At 43.8% G+C, this 26,648-nt stretch overlaps 1 protein-coding gene across 4 annotated transcripts in view; it reads left to right on the top strand.

Annotated features, from left to right (window-relative positions):
* Positions 1–26,648, top strand: part of LOC110521786 (rho GTPase-activating protein SYDE2) — a 74,239-nt gene that overhangs the window by 20,142 nt on the left and 27,449 nt on the right. For all 4 annotated transcript variants that reach the window (XM_036968810.2, XM_021599651.3, XM_090231953.1 and 1 more), the window contains exon 2: positions 13,604–14,338. In XM_036968810.2, coding sequence (XP_036824705.2) covers positions 13,604–14,338 — 735 coding nt within the window. The remainder of the gene's footprint in view (positions 1–13,603; positions 14,339–26,648) is intronic.

The following is a 26,648-nucleotide window of genomic DNA, read 5'->3' as shown; positions in this document are numbered from 1 at the left end:
TATTGCACAAATCTGGCCTTTATGGAAGAGTGGCAAAAAGAAAGCCATTTCTTAAAGATATCCATAAAAAGTGTTGTTTAAAGTTTGCCACAAGCCACCTGGGAGACACACCAAACATGTGGAAGAAGGTGCTCTGGTCAGATGAAACCAAAATTGAACTTTTTGGCCACAATGCAAAACGTTATGTTTGGCGTAAAAGCCACACAGCTGAACACACCATCCCCACTGTCAAACATGGTGGTGGCAGCATCATGGTTTGGGCCTGCTTTTCTTCAGCAGGGACAGGGAAGATGGTTAAAATTGATGGGAAGATGGATGGAGCCAAATACAGGACCATTCTGGAAGAAAACCTGATGGAGTCTGCAAAAGACCTGAGACTGGGACGGAGATTTGTCTTCCAACAAGACAATGATCCAAAACATAAAGCAAAATCTACAATGGAATGGTTCAAAAATAAACATATCCAGGTGTTAGAATGGCCAAGTCAAAGTCCAGACCTGAATCCAATCGAGAATCTGTGGAAAGAACTGAAAACTGCTGTTCACAAATGCTCTCCATCCAACCTCACTGAGCTCGAGCTGTTTTGCAAGGAGGAATGGGAAAAAATGTCAGTCTCTCGATGTGCAAAACTGATAGAGACATACACCAAGTGACTTACAGCTGTAATCGCAGCAAAAGGTGGCGCTACAAAGTATTAACTTAAGGGGGCTGAATAATTTTGCACGCCTAATTTTTCAGTTTTTGATTTGTTAAAAAAGTTTGAAATATCCAATAAATGTCATTCCACTTCATGATTGTGTCCCACTTGTTGTTGATTCTTCACAAAAAAATAGTTTTATATCTTTATGTTTGAAGCCTGAAATGTGGCAAAAGGTCGCAAAGTTCAAGGGGTCCGAATACTTTCGCAAGGCACTGTAATTGCTCTATCCTATAGGCCACTGCAAATTTGGGGGATTTGTTATTATTTATATTTCACCCCATTTTTCTCCCCAATTGGTAGTTACTATGTTGTCTCACCCCTACAAATACCCAACGGTTTCAGGAGAGGCGAAGGTTGAGACTTGCATCCTCCAAATCATGACCTGCCAAGCAGCACTGTGCTGCTTCTTCACACACTGCTCACTTAACCTGGAAGCCAGCCTTGCCAATGTTTCGGAGAAAACACTGTTCGACTGACAACCGAGGTCAGCTTGCAGGCACCCGGCCCACCACAAGGAGTCGCTAGAGCGTGTTGAGCCAAGGAAAGCCACCCAGCCAAGCCCTACCCTAACCTGAACGACACTGGGACAATTGTGCACTGCCCTATGGGGCTCAACGGTCATGGCCGGATCGAACCCCAGGCTGTAGTGGCGCCTCAGTTCTGCGATGCAGTGCCTTAGACCACTGCTCCATTCGGGAGTAAGCTACTGCAAAATTAAGCTAACTCTAGTAATCACCTTTGACTGTGGACTGAATTAATATGCATACTGGATGGACTGGTTACCTTATTCAAACTTTATATCCATGAGCCTGGTCTATTTGAGCCAGCTGTCTATTTCCTTAATGCACACAGCTTTTGTCATTTCAACCCCAAAAATCTATGTGATGACATTTAATCAATGTGGAAAACTAATTGGATTTGCAAAAAGTCATCAACATAAGGGCATTTTAAACCGTCCATAAAGCATGGTGAAATGTTTTGTTGATTTCATGTTGAATTCACTTCAGTTGACAACTCAACCAAATGTAATTCAAAACTAGATGTTGAAATGACGTATTTGCCCAGTGGGATGCTATTCTGTTCTTCTGATATACATTTTCTTCATATCATAACGTTTCTTTAGACCTGCCTAAAATAAATAATGGATTCATTGTGATGGTGTATATAAAATGGATTTACAGTGCCTTGCAAAAGTATTCATCCCCCTTGGCATTTTTCCTGTTTTGTTGCATTACAACCTGTAATTTAAATGTATTTTTATTTGAATTTCATATAATGAACATACACAAACTAGTCCAAATTGGTGAAGTGAAATAAAAAAAAAAAACTTATTTCAAAAACACAAACGGAAAAGTGGTGTGTGCATATGTATTCACCCCATTTGCTATGAAGCCCCTAAATAAGATATGGTGCAACCAATTACCTTAAGAAGTCACATAATTAGTTAAATAAAGTCCACCTGTGTGCAATCTAAGTGTCACATGATCTGTCACATGATCTCAGTATTTTTTTTATTTAATTTTTTATATATTTTTTTTATTATTATTATTTTTTTTTACATCTGTTCTGAAAGGCCACAGAGTCTGTAACACCACAAAGCAAAGGGGTGCCACCAAGCAAGTGGCACCATGAAGACCAAGGAGCTCTCCATACAGGTCAGGAACAAAGTTGAGGAGAAGTACACATCAGGGTTGGGTTATAAAAACAATATCTGAAACTTTGGACTTCATTAAATCCATAATTGAAAAAATGGAAAGAATATGGCACCACAACGGCAGTGGTGGAAAAAGTACCCAATTGTCATACTTGAGTAAAAGTATTTGTTTTAATTTATGGACAGCTAGGGGCACACTCCAACACAATTTATAAATGAAGCATTTGTGTTTAGTGAGTCCGATAGATCAGAGGCAATAGGGATGACCAGGGATGTTTTCTTGATAAGTGCATTCATTTGACAATCGTCCTGTCCTGCTAGCCATTCAAAATGTAACAAGTACTTTTGAGTGTCAGGGAAAATGTATGGCGTAAAGTACATCATTTTCTTTTAGGGATGTAGTTAAGTCAAAGTTGTCACATAGAAATACCCCCAAAAACGACAAGTAGAACTTTAAAGTATTTGTAATGAAGTACTTTACTCCACTGCCATGCGGTAGCAGAGAGCACAGTCTGTGGGTTGGTTGGGTGGCTGGAGTCTGAGTTATTCTTTATGTTACGGTGCGTGAATGAGGACCCAAAAGCGAATCAACTTAAACAGAGCTTCTTTAATTACCAAACATAGGTAGGCTCAGATGGACCGGCAGATTCCGACAGGACAGGACAAGGTTACAGCAAACATGACGACAGTCTGGTTCAGGCATGAATGACACAAACAAACAAGAATCCGACAAGGACAGGAGCAGAAACAGAGAGAGATATTGGGACCTAATCAGAGGGAAAAAAGGGAACAGGTGGGGAACGGGGTGAATGGGTAGTTAGAGGAGACAAGGGACAGCTGGGGGAAAGCGGGGGAGAAAAGGTAACCTAACACGACCAGCAGAGGGAGACAGGGTGAAGGGAAAGGACAGAGACAAGACAACATGACAGTACCCCCCCACTCACCGAGCGCCTCCTGGCGCACTCGAGGAGGAAACCTGGCGGCAACGGAGGAAATCATCAATCAGCGCACGGTCCAGCACGTCCCGAGAGGGAACCCAACTCCTCTCCTCAGGACCGTACCCCTCCCAGTCAACTAGGTACTGATGACCACGGCCCCGAGGACGCATGTCCAAGATTTTACGGACCCTGTAGATAGGTGCGCCCTCGACAAGGATGGGGGGGGGGGGGGGAAGACGAGCGGGGGCGCGAAGAACGGGCTTAACACAGGAGACATGGAAGACCGGGTGGACGCGACGAAGATATCGCGGAAGAAGAAGTCGCACTGCGACAGGATTAATGACCTGAGAGATACGGAATGGACCAATGAACCGCGGGGTCAACTTGCGAGAAGCCGTCTTAAGGGGAAGGTTCTGAGTGGAGAGCCAAACTCTCTGACCGCGACAATATCTAGGGCTCTTAGTTCTACGCTTATTAGCAGCTCTCACAGTCTGCGCCCTATAACGGCAAAGTGCAGACCTGACCCTCTTCCAGGTGCGCTCGCAACGTTGGACAAAAGCCTGAGCGGAGGGGACGCTGGACTCGGCGAACTGAGATGAGAACAACGGAGGCTGGTACCCGAGGCTACTCTGAAAAGGAGATAGCCCGGTCGCAGACGAAGGAAGCGAGTTGTGGGCGTATTCTGCCCAGGGGAGCTGTTCTGACCAAGACGCAGGGTTGCGAAAAGAAAGACTGCGTAAGATGCGACCAATAGTCTGATTGGCCCGTTCTGCTTGACCGTTAGACTGGGGGTGAAAGCCGGAAGAGAGACTGACGGAAGCCCCAATCAAACGGCAAAACTCCCTCCAAAATTGAGACGTGAATTGCGGACCTCTGTCCGAAACGACGTCTGACGGAAGGCCATGAATTCTGAAAACATTCTCGATGATGATTTGTGCCGTCTCTTTAGCAGAAGGAAGCTTAGCAAGGGGAATGAAATGAGCCGCCTTAGAGAACCTATCGACAACCGTAAGAATAACAGTCTTCCCCGCTGACGAAGGCAGTCCGGTGACAAAATCTAAGGCGATGTGAGACCACGGTCGAGAGGGAATAGGAAGCGGCCTGAGACGGCCGGCAGGAGGAGAGTTACCGGACTTAGTCTGCGCGCAGACCGAACAAGCAGCCACGAAACGACGCGTGTCATGCTCCCGGGTGGGCCACCAGAAACGCTGGCGAATGGAAGCAAGCGTACCCCGAACGCCAGGGTGGCCGGCTAACTTGGCAGAGTGAGCCCACTGAAGAACGGCCAGACGAGTAGGAACGGGAACGAAAAGAAGGTTCCTAGGACAAGCGCGCGGCGACGGAGTTTGAGTGAGTGCTTGCTTTACCTGCCTCTCAATTCCCCAGACAGTCAACCCGACAACACGCCCCTCAGGGAGAATCCCCTCGGGGTCAGTGGAGGCTACTGAAGAACTGAAGAGACGAGACAAAGCATCAGGCTTGGTGTTCTTAGAGCCCGGACGATAAGAAATCACGAACTCGAAACGAGCGAAAAACAGCGCCCAACGCGCCTGACGCGCATTAAGTCGTTTGGCAGAACGGATGTACTCAAGGTTCCTATGGTCAGTCCAAACGACAAAAGGAACGGTCGCCCCCTCCAACCACTGTCGCCATTCGCCTAGGGCTAACCGGATGGCGAGCAGTTCGCGGTTACCCACATCATAGTTACGTTCCGACGGCGACAGGCGATGAGAAAAATACGCGCATGGGTGGACCTTGTCGTCAGAGAGGGAGCGCTGAGAAAGGATGGCTCCCACTCCCACCTCTGACGCGTCAACCTCGACAACGAACTGTCTAGAGACGTCAGGTGTAACAAGGATAGGAGCGGATGTAAAACGATTCTTGAGGAGATCAAAAGCTCCCTGGGCGGAAACGGACCACTTAAAGCACGTCTTGACAGAAGTAAGGGCTGTGAGAGGAGCTGCCACCTGACCGAAATTACGGATGAAACGACGATAGAAGTTCGCGAAGCCGAGAAAGCGCTGCAGCTCGACGCGTGACTTAGGGACGGGCCAATCAATGACAGCTTGGACCTTAGCGGGATCCATCTTAATGCCTTCAGCGGAAATAACAGAACCGAGAAATGTGACGGAGGAGGCATGAAAAGTGCACTTCTCAGCCTTCACAAAAAGACAATTCTCTAAAAGGCGCTGGAGGACACGTCGAACGTGCTGAACATGAATCTGGAGTGACGGTGAAAAAATCAGGATATCGTCAAGGTAAACGAAAACAAAGATGTTCAGCATGTCTCTCAGGACATCATTGACTAATGCCTGAAAGACAGCTGGAGCGTTAGCGAGGCCGAAAGGAAGAACCCGGTATTCAAAGTGCCCTAACGGAGTGTTAAACGCCGTCTTCCACTCGTCCCCCTCCCTGATGCGCACGAGATGGTAAGCGTTACGAAGGTCCAACTTAGTGAAAAACCTGGCTCCCTGCAGGATCTCGAAGGCTGAAGACATAAGAGGAAGCGGATAACGATTCTTCACTGTTATGTCATTCAGCCCTCGATAATCTATGCAGGGGCGCAGAGACCCGTCCTTCTTCTTGACAAAAAAAAACCCCGCTCCGGCGGGAGAGGAGGAGGGGACTATGGTACCGGCGTCAAGAGCTACAGACAAATAATCTTCGAGAGCCTTACGTTCGGGAGCCGACAGAGAGTATAGTCTACCCCGGGGGGGGGTGGTTCCCGGAAGGAGATCAATACTACAATCATACGACCGGTGTGGAGGAAGAGAGGTGGCCCTGGACCGACTGAACACCGTGCGCAGATCGTGATATTCCTCCGGCACCCCTGTCAAATCACCAGGCTCCTCCTGTGAAGAAGAGACAGAGGAAACAGGAGGGATAGCAGACATTAAACATTTCACATGACAAGAGACGTTCCAGGAGAGGATAGAATTACTAGACCAATTAATGGAAGGATTATGACAAACTAGCCAGGGATGGCCCAAAACAACAGGTGTAAAAGGTGAACGAAAAATTAAAAAAGAAATGGTTTCACTATGATTACCAGAAACAGTGAGGGTTAAAGGTAGCGTCTCACGCTGAATCCTGGGGAGAGGACTACCATCCAGGGCGAACAAGGCCGTGGGCTCCTTTAACTGTCTGAGAGGAATGTCATGTTCCCGAGCCCAGGTCTCGTCCATAAAACAGCCCTCCGCCCCAGAGTCTATTAAGGCACTGCAGGAAGCTGACGAACCGGTCCAGCGTAGATGGACCGACAAGGTAGTGCAGGATCTTGAAGGAGAGACAGGAGTAGTAGCGCTCACCAGTAGCCCTCCGCTTACTGACGAGCTCTGGCCTTTTACTGGACATGAAGTGACAAAATGACCAGCGGAACCGCAATAGAGACAGAGGCGGTTGGTGATTCTCCGTTCCCTCTCCTCAGTCGAGATGCGGATACCTCCCAGCTGCATGGGCTCAGCACCCGAGCCGGCAGAGGAAGATGGTAGTGATGCGGAGAGGGAGGCGACGGAGAGCGCGAGCTCCTTTCCACGAGCTCGGTGACGAAGATCAACCCGTCGCTCAATGCGAATAGCGAGTTCAATCAAGGAATCCACGCTGGAAGGAACCTCCCGGGAGAGAATCTCATCCTTTACCTCTGCGCGGAAACCCTCCAGAAGACGAGCGAGCAAGGCCGGCTCGTTCCAGCCACTGGAGACAGCAAGAGTGCGAAACTCAATAGAGTAGTCTGTTATGGATCGATTGCCTTGACATAGGGAAGACAGGGCCCTGGAAGCCTCCTCCCCAAAAACAGATCGATCAAAAACCCGTATCATCTCCTCCTTAAAGTCTTGATACTGGTTAGTACACTCAGCCCTTGCCTCCCAGATTGCCGTGCCCCACTCACGAGCCCGTCCAATAAGGAGAGATATGACGTAGGCGACACGAGCAGTGCTCCTGGAGTAAGTGTTGGGCTGGAGAGAAAACACAATATCACACTGGGTGAGGAACGAGCGGCATTCAGTGGGCTCCCCAGAGTAACACGGCGGGTTATTGATTCTGGGCTCCGGAGATTCGAAAGCCCTGGAAGTGGCCGGTGGATCGAGGCGGAGATGGTGAACCTGTTCTGTGAGGTTGGAGACTTGGGTGGCCAGGGTCTCAACGGCATGTCGAGCAGCAGACAATTCCTGCTTGTGTCTGCCTAGCATCGCTCCCTGGATCTCGACGGCTGAGTGGAGAGGATCCGAAGTCGCTGGGTCCATTCTTGGTCGGATTCTTCTGTTACGGTGCGTGAATGAGGACCCAAAAGCGAATCAACTTAAACAGAGCTTCTTTAATTACCAAACATAGGTAGGCTCAGATGGACCGGCAGATTCCGACAGGACAGGACAAGGTTACAGCAAACATGACGACAGTCTGGTTCAGGCATGAATGACACAAACAAACAAGAATCCGACAAGGACAGGAGCAGAAACAGAGAGAGATATTGGGACCTAATCAGAGGGAAAAAAGGGAACAGGTGGGGAACGGGGTGAATGGGTAGTTAGAGGAGACAAGGGACAGCTGGGGGAAAGCGGGGGAGAAAAGGTAACCTAACACGACCAGCAGAGGGAGACAGGGTGAAGGGAAAGGACAGAGACAAGACAACATGACAGTACATGACACTTTAAGTCAAACAGTCGCAAAATGTGACTGTATGGTCGCAGTCTAGAATCCTGTTAATGAGAAAAACCTGTTCTATTTCACCTGATTTTAACATTCTGTCCTAAAGAGCACAACTTAATAAAAAAATGTTTTTCCTGTCTCAAGGCTCAATTAAACAAATACTATATTAAGTTCCTTAATAAAGTAACAGGTTGACTGTAACCGTGCCAAAAAAGAAGGGACATGTCTGAATTTTTACACTTTAGCAAGTCTTTATTCATATAAAACATTTAAATATCAGAGACACAAAATGCACTAATTTCATGGAACTTTAGTCAGCACCTGCTAAATCTAGCAGGACATCTCCTTTACTCAGCACCTGCTAAAGCTAACAGGCCAGTCCCTAAACTTAGCACAAGCTAAAGTAAACACACCATCCCTTCCAAGAGGACATGAGCTTAAGCTGAGCTAATACTAACACACTGCTGGCTCGCTCACTGTAAACAGATTCCTGGCGTGCTTCTTGCTTAGTTGTAGTAAATATAATGTGGCGAAGCACTTTCTAAGATTTTTGGTATCCTTGAAGTGTGCAGAGTCAGACTTTTTGAATTGAAGTGGTTCCCTATTTAATGTATGTGTGTTCCCGTATGGAGATAAGAGTGTATTATGAAGTAGGGCTGTCTGTTCATTTGATTGGTCGACATTTTTGGACATGTATTTTTCCATATATTGACACATCCTATGTGTTTTAATCAACTATATTCACTGAGTTTGTCTGATGCTTTAGGCACACATAATTAAGACACACAAATGACTTGAGGGTGTCTGACCAGCAATTGATTTGATTGTGCTGGGCCAGGCACAGACTTGCTGCGCTGTGTTTAAAAAATAAAGATAGCGAGTGACTGTGACTAGCACCCGTTGTCTCACTGCTGCAGCGATCACCACAGAACATCAAAGTGTTTATCAAATTGCTGACGTGGCAGATTCGGATGTGACAAAAATGAGAGATGTGGTGTTTTATGCTCGTGCACATAATTACATTACCCGACCTCCCCCAGAAAAACAAATCCTGTCTGAATAGGGCACAATAGTGCCTGACCTATAGCCAGGGCTGATCTTTGCCATTCTGCCGCCATAGGTGAGACCAAAAAATGTTGCCCCCGCAAAACTAGAATAGTCCCTGTAAGCAAGACGTCTAAAATACGTAATTTCCAGATGTTGAAGTTAGGTCCAGTTTAGCTTCTGGATGAAAGGTGAAATGGTATTTTCCATATGTTTTAAATATATATTGTCCAGGAAGCTGAAAAGGTATATTTTCCGAATGTTGAAAAATACGTATTTCCAGGTGTTGAAATCAGGCTTATTTTTGGTTCTGAATGAAAGTTGAAAATAAGTCATTTATAGACGTCTATGTTTGGACCAAATCAAGTCTGGTCCAGACTGGACAAAATCTGAACCAAACATAAACATCTATGATGGTTCAGATTTAGTCTGGTCTGGACCAGCCGGACTGGACCAAAAATCCATGTCTGTGGACATTGAAATTAAGGCCTGTCTGGACCGCACCAAATCTGAACCAAACATAGACATTAATGATTAGTTCAGATTTGGTTGGACCAAAAAGTGATGTCTGTGGATGTGGAAATCAAGGCTGGTCCGGAACTGTACCAACAATTATGTCTAAAAGGCATCGATGTCGGTCCATGCTTACTAAGGTGTAGCCTACGTCATTGCCTGAAGTTGAGTTTTTTTGTATGCGGTAAGCCTACCGTTTGTAAAACACCAAAAAACAACGTGCAGACAGGATAAAAAAAAGACATCCAAAATAATTCTGCTCTTGCTTACTAGGGTGTAGCCCATCCATGTGGTAGGTCCACCTTTTGTAAAATATGCCATTGCATTGGCTTTGTTAGTCTTGATTCCTGTGACTAATCAATATGGCTATTTAAGCACTGAATATCAGCTACCCAACTTTATCAGGAGTTATTGCAAGCCTATTTGCAATGTGTTTACACAGTGGGAATGGCAAAAATATTTTATTTTTTCGCTATGATCAGTTTGTCCAAAAATGTACGGATAGTTTTCATGTTTTCACTATTATTCTACAATGTAGAAAATAGTAAAAATAAAGAAATCTGGCAATGAGTAGGTGTCTCCAAACTTTTGACTGATATATAATATATATTTATTTATATATTTTTTGCTACTGCTCGACTAAAGAAAACTCGGTCAATCAGCAGCCTATTGACCAAACAATCGACCATCGACTAAGTAGGGTCAGCCCTATTATGAAGTGGCTTCTATTCAAACCAGGGATGGGCAACTGTCGGCCCAGGGGCCGACCACCTTTTTTGTAGGCCTCAGTAGGGGGACTGAGAATCATAGGAATATTTTTTTCTCAGGAAGCATGACATTATTCAATAACTCCAAAAAAACATCTGTTTTGGTGAGAGGAACTTTACACTTTAAGGCTCGGTTGAAGGGATTTGGGTAGTGTAGATGGCAGCAATTATTCCAAAGTCAACAGTTGCTTTCTTTTAAGAGTTAATAAAATGCAGTCAGTCGATGTGAGAAGAGGAAACCCAAGCCTAAGTTCAGAGGTTTATTTGTATTTATTTTTAATTCAGGGAAGTTATCCCAGTGGAGCTCGAGTCTCTCACCATGAAGTCCACGCACGCACACAAACATACTCACAAAAGCATCTTAGTCTCAATCTAGAGAACTCAGAATAGCTAGCCAATTTACAGGCCACGTGATATCTGTTTTCTTAAAATCCTGATTGTACTGGTTAAAAAGAAATGGAAAGCAATTTATTCCGACACAGACGTGTCCACACACACACAAACACCCAACCCTGGACTCTACACTACCGTTCAAAAGTTTGGGGTCACTTAGAAATGTCCTTGTTTTTGAAAGGGAAGCAATTTTTTTCTCCACTAACATAACATAACATTGATCAGAAATACAGTGTAGATGTTGTTAATGTTGTAAATTACTATTGTGGCTGGAAATGGCTTTTATTTTTTTATGGAATATTTACATAGGGGTACAGAGGTCCATTATCAGCAACCATCACTCCCGTGTTCCAATGGCACATTGTGTTAGCTAATACAAGTTTTTATAATTGTAAAAGGCTAATTGATCATTAGAAAACCCTTATGCAATTGTTAGTACAGCTAAAAACTGCTGTTCTGATTAAAGAAGCAATAAAGCTGGCCACTAGTTGAGCATCTGGAGCATCAGCATTTGTGAGTTCGATTACAGGCCCAAAATGGCCAGAATCAAGTGACCCAAACTTTTGAACGGTAGTGTATGTCATTTTTGTTTTATACGTGAAATATTCTCGGCAGCCAGTCTGTTATTTGGTGGTTGTAGACTGGCTGACATGAAATCTGTTTCCTTAAGGAAACGAGAACTTGTCATTAGCATGTCCTGTGAAGAGCTCATCTAGGCTGAGAGAGGAGAAGACTGCCATGCCATGTGCGTAGCAGCAGGATCCAGCCCACTCAGATCCAGCTGGTCGGTTTTTCTCTTTCTCTCCCAGCAGGCAGCATCTGCTCATCAGCCCATGGCTTGTCAACACTCCCAGCAGAAAAACAGGACCTGTCAGACAGACAATCTTTGCATGATTTGCAGGGTTAATTACTTTGTGACTTGTAAGAGTATTTTTACTATCTGCTAGGTAAACTGTACACACAGAGCTGCAAAGCTGTAGAGACAACCCCTTCTCTTGTTGCATTGAATGGGGGATGTAACTCTCTGAACCCTTTGAGGAATATCAAGCCAGAAGCCACCACATCACCACCTTTTATCAGTTCCTATTTATGTTCGTATTGCCACTGGCTGTACTTACACTGAACAAAAATATAACGCAACATGTAAAGTGTTGGTCCCATGTTTCATGAGCTGAAATAAAGGATCCCAGTATTGTTTCATACACACAAAGCTTATTTCTCTCAAATTTGGTGCACAAACTTGTCTACATCCCTGTTGGTGACCATTTCTCCTTTGCCAAGATAATCCATCCACATGACAGGTGTGGCATATCAAGCGGCTGATTGAACACCTTGTGCTGGGGACAATAAAAGATCCCTCAAATGTTTGTCGCACAATACAATGCCACAGATGTCTCAAGTTTTGAGGAGGCATGCAATTGGCATGCTTACTGCAGGAATGTCCACCAGACCTATTGCCAGATAATTAAATGTTAATTTCTCTACCATAAGCCGCCTCCAACGTCATTTTTGAGGATTTGGCAGTACGTCCATCTGGCCTCACAACCGCAGATCACGTTTATGGTGTCGTGTGGGCAAGCGGTTTGCTGATGTCAACGATGTGAACTGAGTGCCCCATGGTGGCGGTGGGGTTATGGTATTGGCAGGCATAATCTATGAACAATAAACACAATTGTATTTTATTGATGGCAATTTGAATGCACAGAGATACCATGAAGAGATCCTGAGGCTCATTGTTGTGCCATTCATCCGCTGCCATCACCTCATGTTTTAGCATGATAATGCATGGCCCCATGTCACAAGGATCTGTACACAATTAGTGGAAGTTGAAAATGTCCCAGTTCCTCCATGGCCTGCATACTCACCAGACATGTCACCCATTGAGTGTTTTTGGGTGCTCTGCCAGTTCCTGCCAATATCTAGCAACTTTCACACAGCCATTGACGAGGAGTGGGACATAATTCCACAGGCCACAATCAACAGCTTGATCAACTCAATGCGAAGGAGATGTGTTGTGCTGCATGAGGCAAATGGTGGTCACACCGGTATACTGACTAGTTTTCTGATTCACAACCTTTTCTTTTTTGGGGGGGTATCTGTGACCAACAGATGAACTGTAACTCGGTAAAATCTTAGAAATGGTTGTGTTTTATATAGTTGTTAAGTATATTTCAACTGCCCCAACCATGATTCTCATCCCTCCATCCCCTCCTCCTCTTGATCCCTCGCTCTTCTATTTTCACAGCTGTTTTTTCTGATTTTCTTTCCGCTCTGTTTGAGGAGTGTAGAGTGTTTTGAGGCGCTCTCACTCTATTCCCGTCTCTCTTTGTAATCGCCTGTTCGGTTTGAGCTCGCACATTCCCCAAGCAGACATTTCCGAGATGGGAAGTCATTGGAGCGAAATGTGCCAGTACGGTACAGGGCCTGTAGCGTAGTAATTAAAACATTTGTTTGGTCAAAATATACAACAGAAGAGGATATTGACAAAACACCCATTTCATTCTGACTGTCAGAAGTGAAATACAGCCGTGAGGAGAGATGGCGTGTTTGGTTTTCGATTAGTGTGTTTGTGGTTGAGTGTGAAAGAGAAAAGACACAATGTTATCCTCCCAAAGCAAATAGAATCATTTAATCAAATGTTGGGTTTAGGAAACAAGTGGGAGGCTATGATTCAACAGGTGGTGATAAGGGTTATAAAACAGCCTCCACAATTTCCACAGTGATAGTTGCCTGGATATCTCTTCGTGTGTTAGGGCTCCTGTATGAAGAGGCACAGGTAAGCAGATGGTTGCGTGAGATACTAGTGTTAGATTGCGTCCAAAATGGCACCATTTTCTCTACATAGTGCACTACTTTTGACCAGACAATAGGATGCCATTTCAGATGCAGCCTCAGTCTCTCCTGCTCTACAGTCTGACACATCTCTCTCTCTCTCTCTCTCCTGCAGCTCTGATAGAAAATGACCACTCCTCCAACGGCCTTGATGTGGGCGGTGGCAAGGCTGTCGAGACGTCGCTATGGAGACCCCCGCTCAACACCATCACCGTCTCCAAGAAACGTAACTGGCTCCAGCAGAGCTCTGGGAGGCCGCGTCACGCCACGGACGAACCCCAGTACCTTCTGGGAGCAGAGGAATACAATGGACACGGAAAAGCTCCACTCCCCCCTCTTAGCCCCTCCCCAGAGAACCTAAACCCTCCCGGGCCAACCCTATCCCACCCATTCCACCTACACCTGCCCCTCGTTAGAATGGGCCACGCCCGTGTGGCGCCTCGTTCCAGGTGTGTGGAACCGACTGAGGAGAATGATGCGGACGATGAGGGGGAGATCTGGTACAACCCCATCCCTGAGGATGAGGAACCAGAGCTGCATCACAGCCACAGACCCACTCCCACCCCCCAGGTCAGGCTGATGGTCCAGACACGGCCCCAGGGTCCTCATGTCCCCCAGACCCAGAGGAGGCCCAGCAGGGGAGAGGAGGTTGGGGTCAGGCGGGCCCTGGAGGGATGCAGCTCTAACCTGGAGGGTGTGGGGGAGAGCATGGGTGGCGGAGGTGGAGAGCGGAGTCAGCAGGGGATTGCCATGCGTTGCATGGGGCCGTCTCTACATCTGCAAAGACAGATGCTGCTCGCGTGCAAACCTCAGGAGTGGCCAACCATTTCCAGCAGAGCCACAGCTACAGGTAAAGAACACGCTCTCTAGAATTCTAGGGCTACCTATTGTTCACACCCTCTTAAGCCAGCCCCACCCATATTTTTAAGGATTCAAATGTAACGTCATGTGCTAAACAGTGAGTAGTGTAGTAATAATTAAGACTAAAAGTGGTAGTAGACTACAATAAGGGAAAGTTCCAGGCGAACAGAAAGTTTCCAGATTAAAATATTTTATAAATATTACATGATGTTTACTCAGACACAATAGCAGAGCACAAACTTGTTATTGTTTTGGCCACTGCAGTTATCACAATTCAGGTCCACACGTCTTTCCAAAAACTCCGTAGTTGGTGAAGAAATGGTGCATGTAGTTGATGATTGCGCTGCTGCCTTTGCTGGATGACTATGCATTTATCATTAGCATTTTGACGTAGGTTCACGCCTTTATGTTGAAGAATGAGCGTAAATGACTACATTGCGTAAGTGGCCAGCTGAGGGCTCTCAGAGTGATTCTTGCGTAAAAGACAGAGGTAGTCATTTTTCCTCTCGCTCCTACTGAAAAGCCAATTGTCCCGGTTGATATATTATCGAATAGATATTTTAAAAACACCTTGAGGATTGATTATAAAAAACGTTTGCCATGTTTCTGTCGATATTATGGATATAATTTGGAGAAGAAAATTGCAGTTTTCGTGACCGCTATTTCTGGTGGATTTCTCAACATAACGTGACAAACAAACAGAGGTATTTTGGGTATAAAAATAATCTTTATGGAACGAAGAGACCATTTGCTGTCTAACTGGGAGTCTCGTCAGTGAAAACATCCGAAGATCAAAGATAAACGGTTCATTTGATTGCTATTCTGATTTTCGTGACCAAGCTTCCTGCTGCTAGCTGGACATAATGCTATGCTAGGCTATCGATACACTTACACAAACGCTTGTCTTGCTTTGGCTGTAAAGCATAATTTCAAAATCTGAGACGACAGGGTAATTAACAAAAGGCTAAGCTGTGTTTCGCTATATGTCACTTGTGATTTCATGAATATTAATATTTTCTAGTAAGATTATTTGGCCGTTGCGCTATGCTAATTAGTGTAGTTGATGACAATTCTCCCGGATCCGGGATGGGTAGTTCCAATTAATCAGTATAAAGGAGGAAATGTTACTTGTTGGGCAAAATCAAAGCTGTAATGCATCCTGATGTCTTTGTTTGCTGGTTCAGTAGGGGCCCCAGAGACAACTGCAGGTCTTGACAGGTGTTATTGCAGTCAACGACCATCTTCTAGTAGACAGACCACTCACTCTGAACAAGCAGGAGATGCTGCTCTTGCTTCCTCAGCTTGGCTGACTCAACAGTTTCTAGCAGATCTGAATACCTGATAGTTAAACCTCTGGCACTGCAAGCACAGGTCTGTACTGGGCTTAGTGCTTGAGATGTGGGGCAGCACTTTTCTCCACAGATTCCTGAAGGAAGAGACCCCACTACACATACCTCTGGTAATGCAATTGCATTATCCTCTGTGTAGTTGTTGAAGTTCACCACTTGCTACAAGGCCTCATGCCTCAGTTGTAATCAGTGCTTGCTTGGGCCAGCTCTCTTTTTGATGGGAGGCAGTAGACCATTCTCCTTGTATGACCAGTAGAGGAGAGTCAGGCGTGTTCTACTGATGCTGAAAGACAAACTCCACATACACATATTTGAGCATTATTATACAATAGATGTGAAATGGCATTCTGAGATTGTGTATGAACCATGTTAGCTAGCAAGCCAGCCATCAAACTTCAGCTGGCAAGCTAACAGCAAGATTTAACTTGCAATGCAAACCGATTGTCATAGCTAGCTAAAGTTAACCAAATAGATTCAAACCACTAAAAAATGTCTTTACCTAAATCAGGGATTTCCTCATCGACTGATTCATTTTCAGTCAGAGTCCGCATGGCACGATCGTCCTCCAGAAAGTCCATCACAACTTTTCCCTCTGACCTTTGTCGATAGCGCCTGATAAATTCAGGGCAGCAATGTTATTGAGAGCAGTAGCAACATATTTGCAGTTCTCCAGGGCTAACGTTATGTTTCAAAAAAATGCAGTAGAAAGGATGATCTACGCATAACGAGCAGCTCATTTTATAGACACATGCTACACCACAGATCAATCTGTACAAACTCATCTCTCGGCATGTCCAGCCCACTCATTATCTCAGCCAATGATGGCTAGCGGGAAGTTTGCTGTCTTTTTCTGTGGCTAAACCAACTACGCTCATAATTTAACAATTGTATTCGTATTTACAGATGGCATACACTTTTGTTAAGGCACATGAAAGTTCACTTGTTCGAGAAGGCATTTCTGCCAAAAAAAAAAAGATTTTGATAATATATTTTACGTTCAAATGTCTCTCCTGTGAAGTCGTGACTTACGACATACGCCTAGTTTCCTGAATCGGGCCACACATGTAGCTTAGACCCTATTTTACGCAATCTGAGTTTGTGTTGTGCACACCATCGATTGAGACACAACATGCTCTTGATTACAGGGTGCATGTCATGTTTTGGCTGATACATTTATTAAAATGGGGGAAAAAAATACATTTCTACTTTCAAATGGTACCACAAGGATGGTTGGAGGTCCACACATAAGAGAATGTTGACTTGAATGGGAATATTGATTGTTTTAAATTATATTGTCAATCCTCCATAGGAAATCTTTTGAAATGAATCAATATAATTTATAGAAATGACCATGTAAGTTGACATTCAACGGTGAGTGGCCGGCAGCCATCTTTGTGGTAGTCATTAGAAGTTACAATTTCAATTCAACTTACATGTCAATGGTGTACCAGCTACATTGCAGTGGTCTGAAGGGATAGGTCCATTCTATTTTTATGATTAAAATGACACTGACCCTGTATTCAAGAGCATGTTGTGTCTCAACCGATGGCAGGAACAATACAAAAACCTCCGATATAGAGTATAAGCTACAAAGTTAGCAATTATGAAAAAAAATCTGAATTTACGCGTTTCCCGATCATATATGTTAAAGCAGGGGTTCCCAAACTTTTTGACCCACGACCCCATTTTGATATCTGAAAATTCTTGTGACCCCACCCATGTGAAATAAGGATGTACAGTACCAGTCAAAAGTTTGGACACACCTACTCATTCAAAGGTTTTTATTCATTTTGACTATTTTCTACATTGTAATAACACACATGGAATCATGTAGTAACCAAAAAAGCGTTAATCAAATCAAAATATATTTTAGATTCTTCAATGTAGCCACCCTTTGTCTTGATGACAACTTTGCACACTCTTGGCATTCCCTCAACTAGCTTCATGAGGTTGTCACCTGGAATGCTTTTCCGACAGCCTTGATGGAGGGCTGAGCAATTGTTGGCTGCTTTTCCTTCCTTCATCAGACTAAAGATTTCCACCACTGCTTGTTTTTTTCTTACTATTGGTGTCGTTTAGTTGTGGTTTCTTTACAGCAATTTGACCATGAAGGCCTGATTCACACAGTCTCCTCTGAACAGTTGATGATGCTACTTGAACTCTGAAGCATTTATTTGGGCTGTAATTTCTGAGGCTGGTAACTCTAATGAACATCTTCTGCAGCAGAGGTAACTCTGGGTCTTCCTTTCCTGTGGTAGTCCTCATGAGAGGCAGTTTCATCATAGCACTTGATGTTTTTTGCGACTGCACTTGAAGAAACTTTCAAATGTATAAGAATTTTCCAGAGTGTCTGACCATGTCTTAAAGTAATGATGGACTGTCATTTCTACTTGCTTATTCGAGCTGTTCTTGCCTTAATATGGACTTGGTCTTTTACCAAATAGGGCTATCTTCTGTATGCCCCCATACTTTGTCACAACACAACTTATTGGTTCAAACGCATTAAGAAGGGAAGAAATTCCACAAATTAACTTTTAACAAGGCACACCTGTTAATCTCATGGAGCTGGTTGAGAGAATGCCAAGATTGTGCAAAGCTGTCAAGGCAAAGGGTGGCTACTTCGAATCTCATATTTGTTTAACACCTTGTTTTGGCCGGGGGGGGGGGGGGGGGGGGGGGTTTGGTTTTCCCTCAGCCTACATCTCCAACGTTTACAAGACCATAGTCTTTGTGACATTCCTTCCAAAACAATGTGTTCTGAGGGGACATTCTCTCTGAACCTTTCTTTGTGAGAGTGAGTGACAACACAAGGCTTGATGGATGGATTGCAAATAGCTCGGCCAATAGGACAACAGCAAAATTCCGTCTCTCAGTGACACCACGTGCTGACCTTTTGGGGTGCTTCAGATTATCACAGTTGTCTGTAATGATTTCTGTCCCTCTGTGACCTTATCACATGTCAAATTTATGCAGTTATTAAAACAGAATTACAAAGCTGTAAAACATGATTGTAAATATGAGAGTTTCAGCATGATATAGATATGTGTGTGTGTCAAGCCTTGTGATGATTCCTTGCTGTCCCCAGTCCACCTGGTCGTGCTGCTGCTCCAGTTTCAACTGTTCTGCGGCTATGGAACCCTGACCTGTTTCCCAGACCTGTTTTCAACTCTCTAGAGACAGCAGGAGCGGTAGAGATACTCTCAATGATCGGCTATGAAAAGCCAACTGACATTTACTCCTGAGGTGCTGACCTGTTGCACCCTCTACAACCACTGTGATTTATTATTATTTGACCCTGCTGATCATCTATGAACATTTGAACATCTTGGCCATGTTCTGTAATAATCTCCACCTGGCACAGCCAGAAGAGGACTGGCCACCCCTCATAGCCCGGTTCCTCTCTAGGTTTCTTCCTAGGTTCTGGCCTTTTCGAGCCACCGTGCTTCTACACCTGTATTGCTTGCTGTTTGGGATTTTCGGCTGCTTTTCTGTACAGCACTTTGCGACATCAGATGATGTAAGAAGGGCTTTATAACTACATTTGATTGATTGATAAATATGTAGTCTATGTTTTGGCGTCAAACTGGTGGCAGATGTGGGGGGGAAAATCTATAGGTGGAAGAGTTTTAGAGTTAATTGAAAATAAAGCCATTAATTAGGCTATTTTCTCTTGAACCAAATGGTCAACAAGACACAATAAGTTGCATGGACTCACTCTCTGTGCAATGATAGTGTTTATAAGTATTTTTGAATGACTACCTCACCTCTGCCTATGCCTCGTAAAGAAGGACACCTATTGGTAGATGGGTAAAAAAAAAAAGTAGACATTGAATATCCCTTTGAGCATGGTGCAGTTATTAATTACTATTTTGGTGGTGTATCAATACACCCTGTCAATAGAAAGGCACTGCCGTCTATCCTAACTCATTTGTCGGAGAGGAAGGAAACCGCCCAGTGATTTCACCATGAGGCCACTGGTGACTTTAAAACAGTTACACAGTTTAATGGCTGTGATAGAAGAAACCTGAGGATGGATGAACACTATTGTAGTTACGCCACAATACTAACCTAAATGACAAAGCGAAAAGAAGGAAGCCTGTACAGAATAAAAACATGCACCCTGTTTGCAACAAGGCACTCAATTTAAACTGCAAAAAACCTGTCAAAGCAATTAACTTTTAGTCCTGAATACAAAGTGTTATGTTTGGGGCAAATCTAATGTAACACATTACTGAGCACCACTCCTCATATTTTCAAGTATAGTGGAGCTGCATCATGTTATTGGTATTCCTGTAATCATGAAGGACTGGGGAGTTTTTCAGGATAAAAAGAAACAGAATGGAGCTAAGAACAGGCGAAATTCATGAGGAAAACCTGGTTCAGTCTGCTTTCCACCATAACCTAAAACACAAGGCCAAATCTACACTGGAGTTGCTTACCATGAAGACAGTGAATGTTCCTGAGTGGCCGAGTTACAGTTTTGACTTAAATCTGCTTAAATATATGACAAGAAGAAGATATATTTGTGTTTTATTTTTAATTAGTTGTTTACGAATGTTAAGAGGTTCTTACACTGACAGAGTATTTTGTTGATCGTTGATGACAAATTACATTATTTTAATCCCACTTTGTAACACAGTAAAAAGTCAAGGGGTGTGAATACTTTATGAAGGCAATGTATGAATACATTTTTTAAAAGTTATTCAAGTGTAAATAAACAAAGTTACCATAGATTGCCATATATTTCCTGTTAATTGCCAAAATTACTGACGATTCCAGTAACTTTGGTAAATTACCGGTAGCTTTGCAACCCTAGCTCTGATTAACGTGGCCAGGTCTCTGTAAAGTGGTAAAGATACTCCCATAATCCTTTGGGATGTATCTGGAGCTGACTGCTCCATCTAAATGTGACACTAACAGAAGGGAGTGGCAGGGTGACAGGTTTTGTTTTGGGTTTGCAGGAGGACAATGCATCATACGTGTCCCTGATTTAAGCAGGGGGTGCTACTAGCTGGTTGGTGAGGGATGTGGGGAGGTTGAGGACGTAATTTAAAAAGACATGTCTAATGTGCTGTGTTCTTCGCCTCCTATCTGTGATTGACTGACTGGACTATTTGGTCATGTAATGTTTCCACTCCTCTCCCCGCAGGGAGTAATGGAGACCTGTCACTCAATCTACTACGGGTCGCAGGCTATGTAAACAGAGGAGCAGGGAAAGACAGGGGAGTGGAGTAGTAAGGTCACTGCTTTCAGTAATGCCAGATTCGTCCCCATGCAGCCTGTAAAAGAAGGCCTAGATTAGAATAAAATAGGGAGAGAGGAACCATGATGTCCTCCTCTTCCAGGTTTTTGTGATGCCTACATCCTTTCAAACTCATCTTCCTCCTCTTCTCCTATAAAGTCTCAATATCCCTTCTTCACTTTGTGCCAAACCTATGAAGAGGACAGAAGCTACTTTATTACAACTGGCTAAAAATGGATAACGCTTTGTATTGGCTCGAAATAATGTCTGTTGAATAATAATGTATTTGTGCACGTTAGATTAGAACACAAGACCCTTTATCTCTCCGTCTGTCCAGCTGGTTGGTTCGTTTTCCTAACCGGATACACCCTTAGACTCTTTGCTGAATGCTGTGTTTGTATAGAGGATAATGATTGATGGACTATAGAGCACATTTAGAGGCAAAGTGTTCCCTTAGCGCCTGGATGGGAATCTGGTAGTTGGACCGATGGGGTCATATGTGGTCAGCTCTATTTTTATGGTTGTTTTGATTGGATCAGTCAGCAAAAGTGCAGTACTGTAGTAAATTAATGATAATTTCATGAATTTTGAAAATCGACGAACACACACACAAATACACTTGTGCATGCACGTATGCACATGCACGCACACACACACACACCCTGTTACTGGAGATAGAGGAGGTGTGGGCTGAGATTAAATTCCTGTTGTAATAGCTTCCTTAGCCTACATCGAGAGCAGGACAAGCTGCGTTGGCAGGTAGCCATGTTGCTGTGCAAATGAGACCAGGAAGAGACTGCCTGCATGCCTGGTTATTGTTGCACCCCAATTGGCACTTTGGTCAAAAGTAGTGCAATATATAGGGAAAACGGTGCCATTTCGGACACAGTCTATGTTAGCAGGGGTTTGGTCACCATTGTAATGAAATGCCTTCGGGGTCCTGAAAGGAATCCAGCACTGAATGATTTAGAGCACAAGGAGAGCCACCAATAGAGTAGAATCTCTCGCTGCATCCCAAATGGCATCCTATTCCTTATACACAGATGTTGGATCTTAATTTGATCCTTCTTCTGTTGCTGAGAACTTTCATGCACAGCCGGAAATGGAAACTTGTGTGTTCAAGGTTTAAAAAGGCTTCTAAAATTTGAAATTTCCATTTAAAAATGTCAGAATTGATTTGCCCTAATGGAAAATGTATCAACCCCTACAAAAAAAATGTCAATTTAACTATAATCCACATAGTAATTCACATTTTGCTGTAGGATTATTTTCCTGCTGTGGCAAACGATTATTTGTCCTGCAAACTATTATTTTCCAAATTGGAGTTACTCCAATTATTCTCTGCAGATCCTCTCAAGCTCCGTCAGGTTGGATGGGGAGCGTCGCTGCACAGCTATTTTCAGGTCTTTCCAGAGATGTTCGACCGGGTTCAAGTCCAGACTCTGGCTGAACCACTCAAGGACATTCAGAGACTTGTTCCGAAGCCACTCCTGTGTCGTCTTGGCGGTGTGCTTAGGGTTGTTGTCCTATTGAAAGGTGAATTTCACCCCAGTCTGAGGTCCTGAGTGCTCTGGAGAAGGTTTTCATCAAGGATCTCTCTGTACTTTGCTCCGTTAATCTTTGCCTTGATCCTGACTAGTCTCCCAGTCCCTGCCACTGAAAAACATCCCCACAGCATGATGCTGCTACCACCATGCTTCACCCTAGGGATGGTGCAAGGTTTCCTCCAGACGTGATGCTTGGCATTCATGCCAAAGAGTTTGTGATACAGTGAAATAATCTGTCTGTAAACAATTGTTGGAAAAATGACTTGTGTCATGCACAAAGTAGATGCCCGGACCGACTTGCCTAAACTATAGTTTGTTAACAAGACATTTGTGGAGTGATTGAAAAACTAGTTTGAATGACTGAGCAAAAATATAAATGCAACATGTAAAGTGTTCCATATTTTATGAGCTGAAATAAAACATCTCAAATTTTCCAGACCCACAAAAAGCTTATTTCTCTAAAATGTTGTACACACATTTGTTTACATCCCTGTTAGTGAGCATTTCTCCTTTGCCAAGATAATCCATCCACATGACATGTGTGGCATATCAATAAGTTGATTTAACAGCATGATTGTTACACAGGTGCTGTGCTGGGAACAATAAAAGGCCACTCTAAAATGTGCAGTTTTGTCATACAACACAATGCCACAGATGTTTCAATGGAGTAGGCAATTTGCATAATGACTGCAGGAATGTCTACCAGAGCTGTTGCCAGAATATTAAATGTTAATTTATCTACCATAAGCCTCCTCCATCGTCATTTTAGGGAATTGGGCAGTATATCCAACCAGCCTCACAAATCTAGACCACATAGTGCTTTGTATTCAGGACATTAAGTTATTTTTTTTGCCATATTTTTGCAGTTCAGGACATAAAGTTAATTTCTTTCAGTTTTACTTTAGTGCCTTATTGCAAACAGGATGCATGTTTTGGAATATTTTTATTCTGTACAGGCTTCCTCCTTTTCATTCTGTCATTTAGGTTAGTATTGTGGAGTAACTATAATGTTGTTGAGCCATCCTCAGTTTTCTCCTATCACAGCCAATGAACTCTGTAACGGTTTTAAAGTCACCATTGGCCTCATGGTGGTGGCTGAGCTGTTTCCCCTGAGCTGTTTCCACTTTGACATTATGGGGTATTGTGCGTAGGCCAGACACAAAATCTCCATTTAATCCATTTGAAATTTAGGCTGTAACACAAGAAAATGTGGAAAAAAGTCAAGGGTTATAAATACATATATATATTTTGATGGCAACGCGTAGAATTGCAGGAAATTTGCATTAAACTGTATCATGGTATCTCCACCACATGGCAAAATGTGTAGAAGTACAGGAAAAACTTTAAAACAGATTAATATTGTCACTGCGGCCAGGAGGAGGGCCTCTAAAATGTTAGGTTGGCGACTGCACCATTGGCCACACCCATGGCCACGCCCACCACCTAAGCACCATTTTTATTCCGGAAAAAAACCTGCACACACACACACACAGTCCTTCGAAAATAAACAGACCGTTCCCTCTCTTAGCAGCTGTCTGGGCCCAGAACATTGTTACAGGCAATCAAGCCAAGGGACATAAATTCCTGCTCTTTGTGAGAGGTGTCAGTGGCAGGCTGCCTGGGGTCGGCCTGGGGGTCACAGAGGGTACGGGGGCGAGGGGTATGGGGGGGGGGGGTGACACTGGTCACTCAGCTCCGGTTCCAGCGGGTGGAATGCAACCCGTCGCCCTTTGACCTTATGAACATGACCCCACGATGTTAAGTATCAAACAGTGTCCCTGAATATCAGGTAGAGGGTGTCGGTGTCTTTCCTTCTGTCTCTGCTGTTGCCAGAGGGTAAATGGCTACAGAAGAGAGCTGTGAGGGAACTATGGAAAACAGCACAGTAGTGATTTGTTTTTTAGGTAATATTATTATACTTGGTAAAATGTTATATCCACCTGATTTGACCCGGTTGGCTGTTGTGGATGAGGGTTCTGTTTATACCATTAGATTTTGGATAATTGCCGAAGACATTTCCACATCATGTCCTAATCTGAAAACAGATTTCAAATAAGACAATGATTTTGAACAGACACTTAACACGTTTTTTTTCTTATGGGGGAATTATGAAACGGTTAGTTTTGGGTACGCAGTCTGATTGGTCAAACGTGCGTTTCAGTGTGAGTCGTGAGTTTGGCCAAACCTAAACCTCAATATCTGGGACATGGCCCAACTTTAGATGTTGTTTGGCACTTCTTCCAGAGGCTTTTCCCCACTCTCTGTGTTGGTGTTTGTTAATGTGATGAAGCACTAGCTGACAGGGAAGTATGTTCAGCAGCCAGAGGAAAAGGAAGGGAGCCTAAACATGGTTTATTATGGAATGTCAGAACACCCCCTTTCACTGGCCAGGCCTCTGAATCTCAGGACAAGGGGTGCTTTTGTCCCCCCCATACTCCATACCTCCTCCTTTGCACCTCTCCATGCATGCAGCAACCCACCCTGCACTATTCTTTCCCCCATGTTACCCCTTTTCTACAGCCTCTGACACCTCCTCTGGCCCCTCCTTGCCTCCTTCTTACCCCTCTGCCCATTCCCTGCCTCCCTCTTACCCCTCCTCTGCCCATTCCCTGCCTCCCTCTTAAGGCGTCCCATCCAAAACAGTTAGAAACATTCTGTGCATATATAATGATGCCATTTTGTGACGTTTTTTTTTCTCGTTTTGGTCTTCGGTAAGTTTTTTTTTGGCTGCACACTACATTTTTTCTCAAGGCAAGACGAATTTCGGAGCTAAAGTCTACGCCCTTTCGTCGGTCAACAGTAGGGGTTCTTCAATTAAATATTTATTGTCATTCAACAACAGATGACTCGTTTTCATGCACATTTTTTCACTTGAGAAATACTGCACCAAACATTTTAGTCCGATTGTCAAACACGTCAAAATGAATGACAGATTTCTTGAGTTACGGTATCTTAGATTAATTCAGACTATTTTGAGGAAGAGTATACAGGCCCACAGAGTCTCATGATGGACAAACAGTACTGTTGCTGCTTTGTCTCTTTTTTTCAAGTGAAGGTCTTTTAAGGGAGTATGGAGCACACTCGTTCGGTTCGCCTAACCGAGTTCAGCTAGGCGCCAGCCGAACCAAAGCATGCAAAGCTTTTATCCCTCACCAGAATAGCACAGCAGGCCTCTCTGAAAATAGAGCAGGGGATGTTGTCATCTTCTCTAAAAAATGTTACTCTCATCTCTCTTACTCTCTTTTACTCCTATTCCCTCTCTCTATATTGCTCTCCTACTTTATCTTGCCTCTTTTTCTCACCCTCTTTCTGACTCCCTCTCTCTCCCTCTGCTTTGCTCTCTTTCAGTGATTAGCCAATAGAATGACTCCTTTGTCTCAGCACTGTGGAGGAACTTGCAGTTTGAAAACAGAAAAATGGAATGATGCACACGTGAGAACTGTAAAGAGAGAATCGGCACATTGTAGCCTGTTTTCAAGTGATTTAATGTCTTATTTTCAACTGTAAAAGAATTGTGCCCAGAAAGTAATGCAATGTTGAAGAAATTAAATCAAGTTTTTTGTTTTACCTGTACTAGTTATTGACTGTCTTCGGAGGCCATGAATGTAGATACTAGCACTGCAGTGCACCAAATCAAACACTGGTGAGTGTTTTAGGTTCTGTACAATATACCGTGCCTTCGGAAAGTATTCAGATACCTTGACTTTTTTCACATTTTGTTGCTTTACAGCTTTATTCTAAAATGTATTAAATCGTTTTTTTCAATCTATACACAATACCCTATAATGACAAAGCAAGAACAGGTTTTAGAAATGTTGCTAATTTATAAAAACTGAAATATCACATTTACATAAGTATTCAGACCCTTTACTCAGTACTTTGCGGAATCACATTTGGCAGCAATTACAGCATTGAGTCTTAGATATGACGCTACAATCTTGGCATGTACTTCCAGCGCTGACAGAGATAGCCGCCTCGCTTAGAATTCCTAGGAAACTATGCAGTATTTTTTTTAATGTGTTATTTATTACATTTCTTTGTTATTTCTTACATTGGTACTCCAGGTAATCTTAGGTTTTATTACATACAGTCGGGAGGAACTATTGGATATAAGAGCAACGTCAACTCACCAACATTACGACCAGGAATATGACTTTCCCG

This window comes from Oncorhynchus mykiss, chromosome 4, assembly GCF_057628025.1.
Source record: "Oncorhynchus mykiss isolate SJ-2025 chromosome 4, ASM5762802v1, whole genome shotgun sequence".
Classification (NCBI taxonomy): domain Eukaryota; kingdom Metazoa; phylum Chordata; class Actinopteri; order Salmoniformes; family Salmonidae; genus Oncorhynchus; species Oncorhynchus mykiss.
Note: the sequence above shows the minus strand (reverse complement) of the source record. Positions and strands in the feature narration are given on the sequence as shown.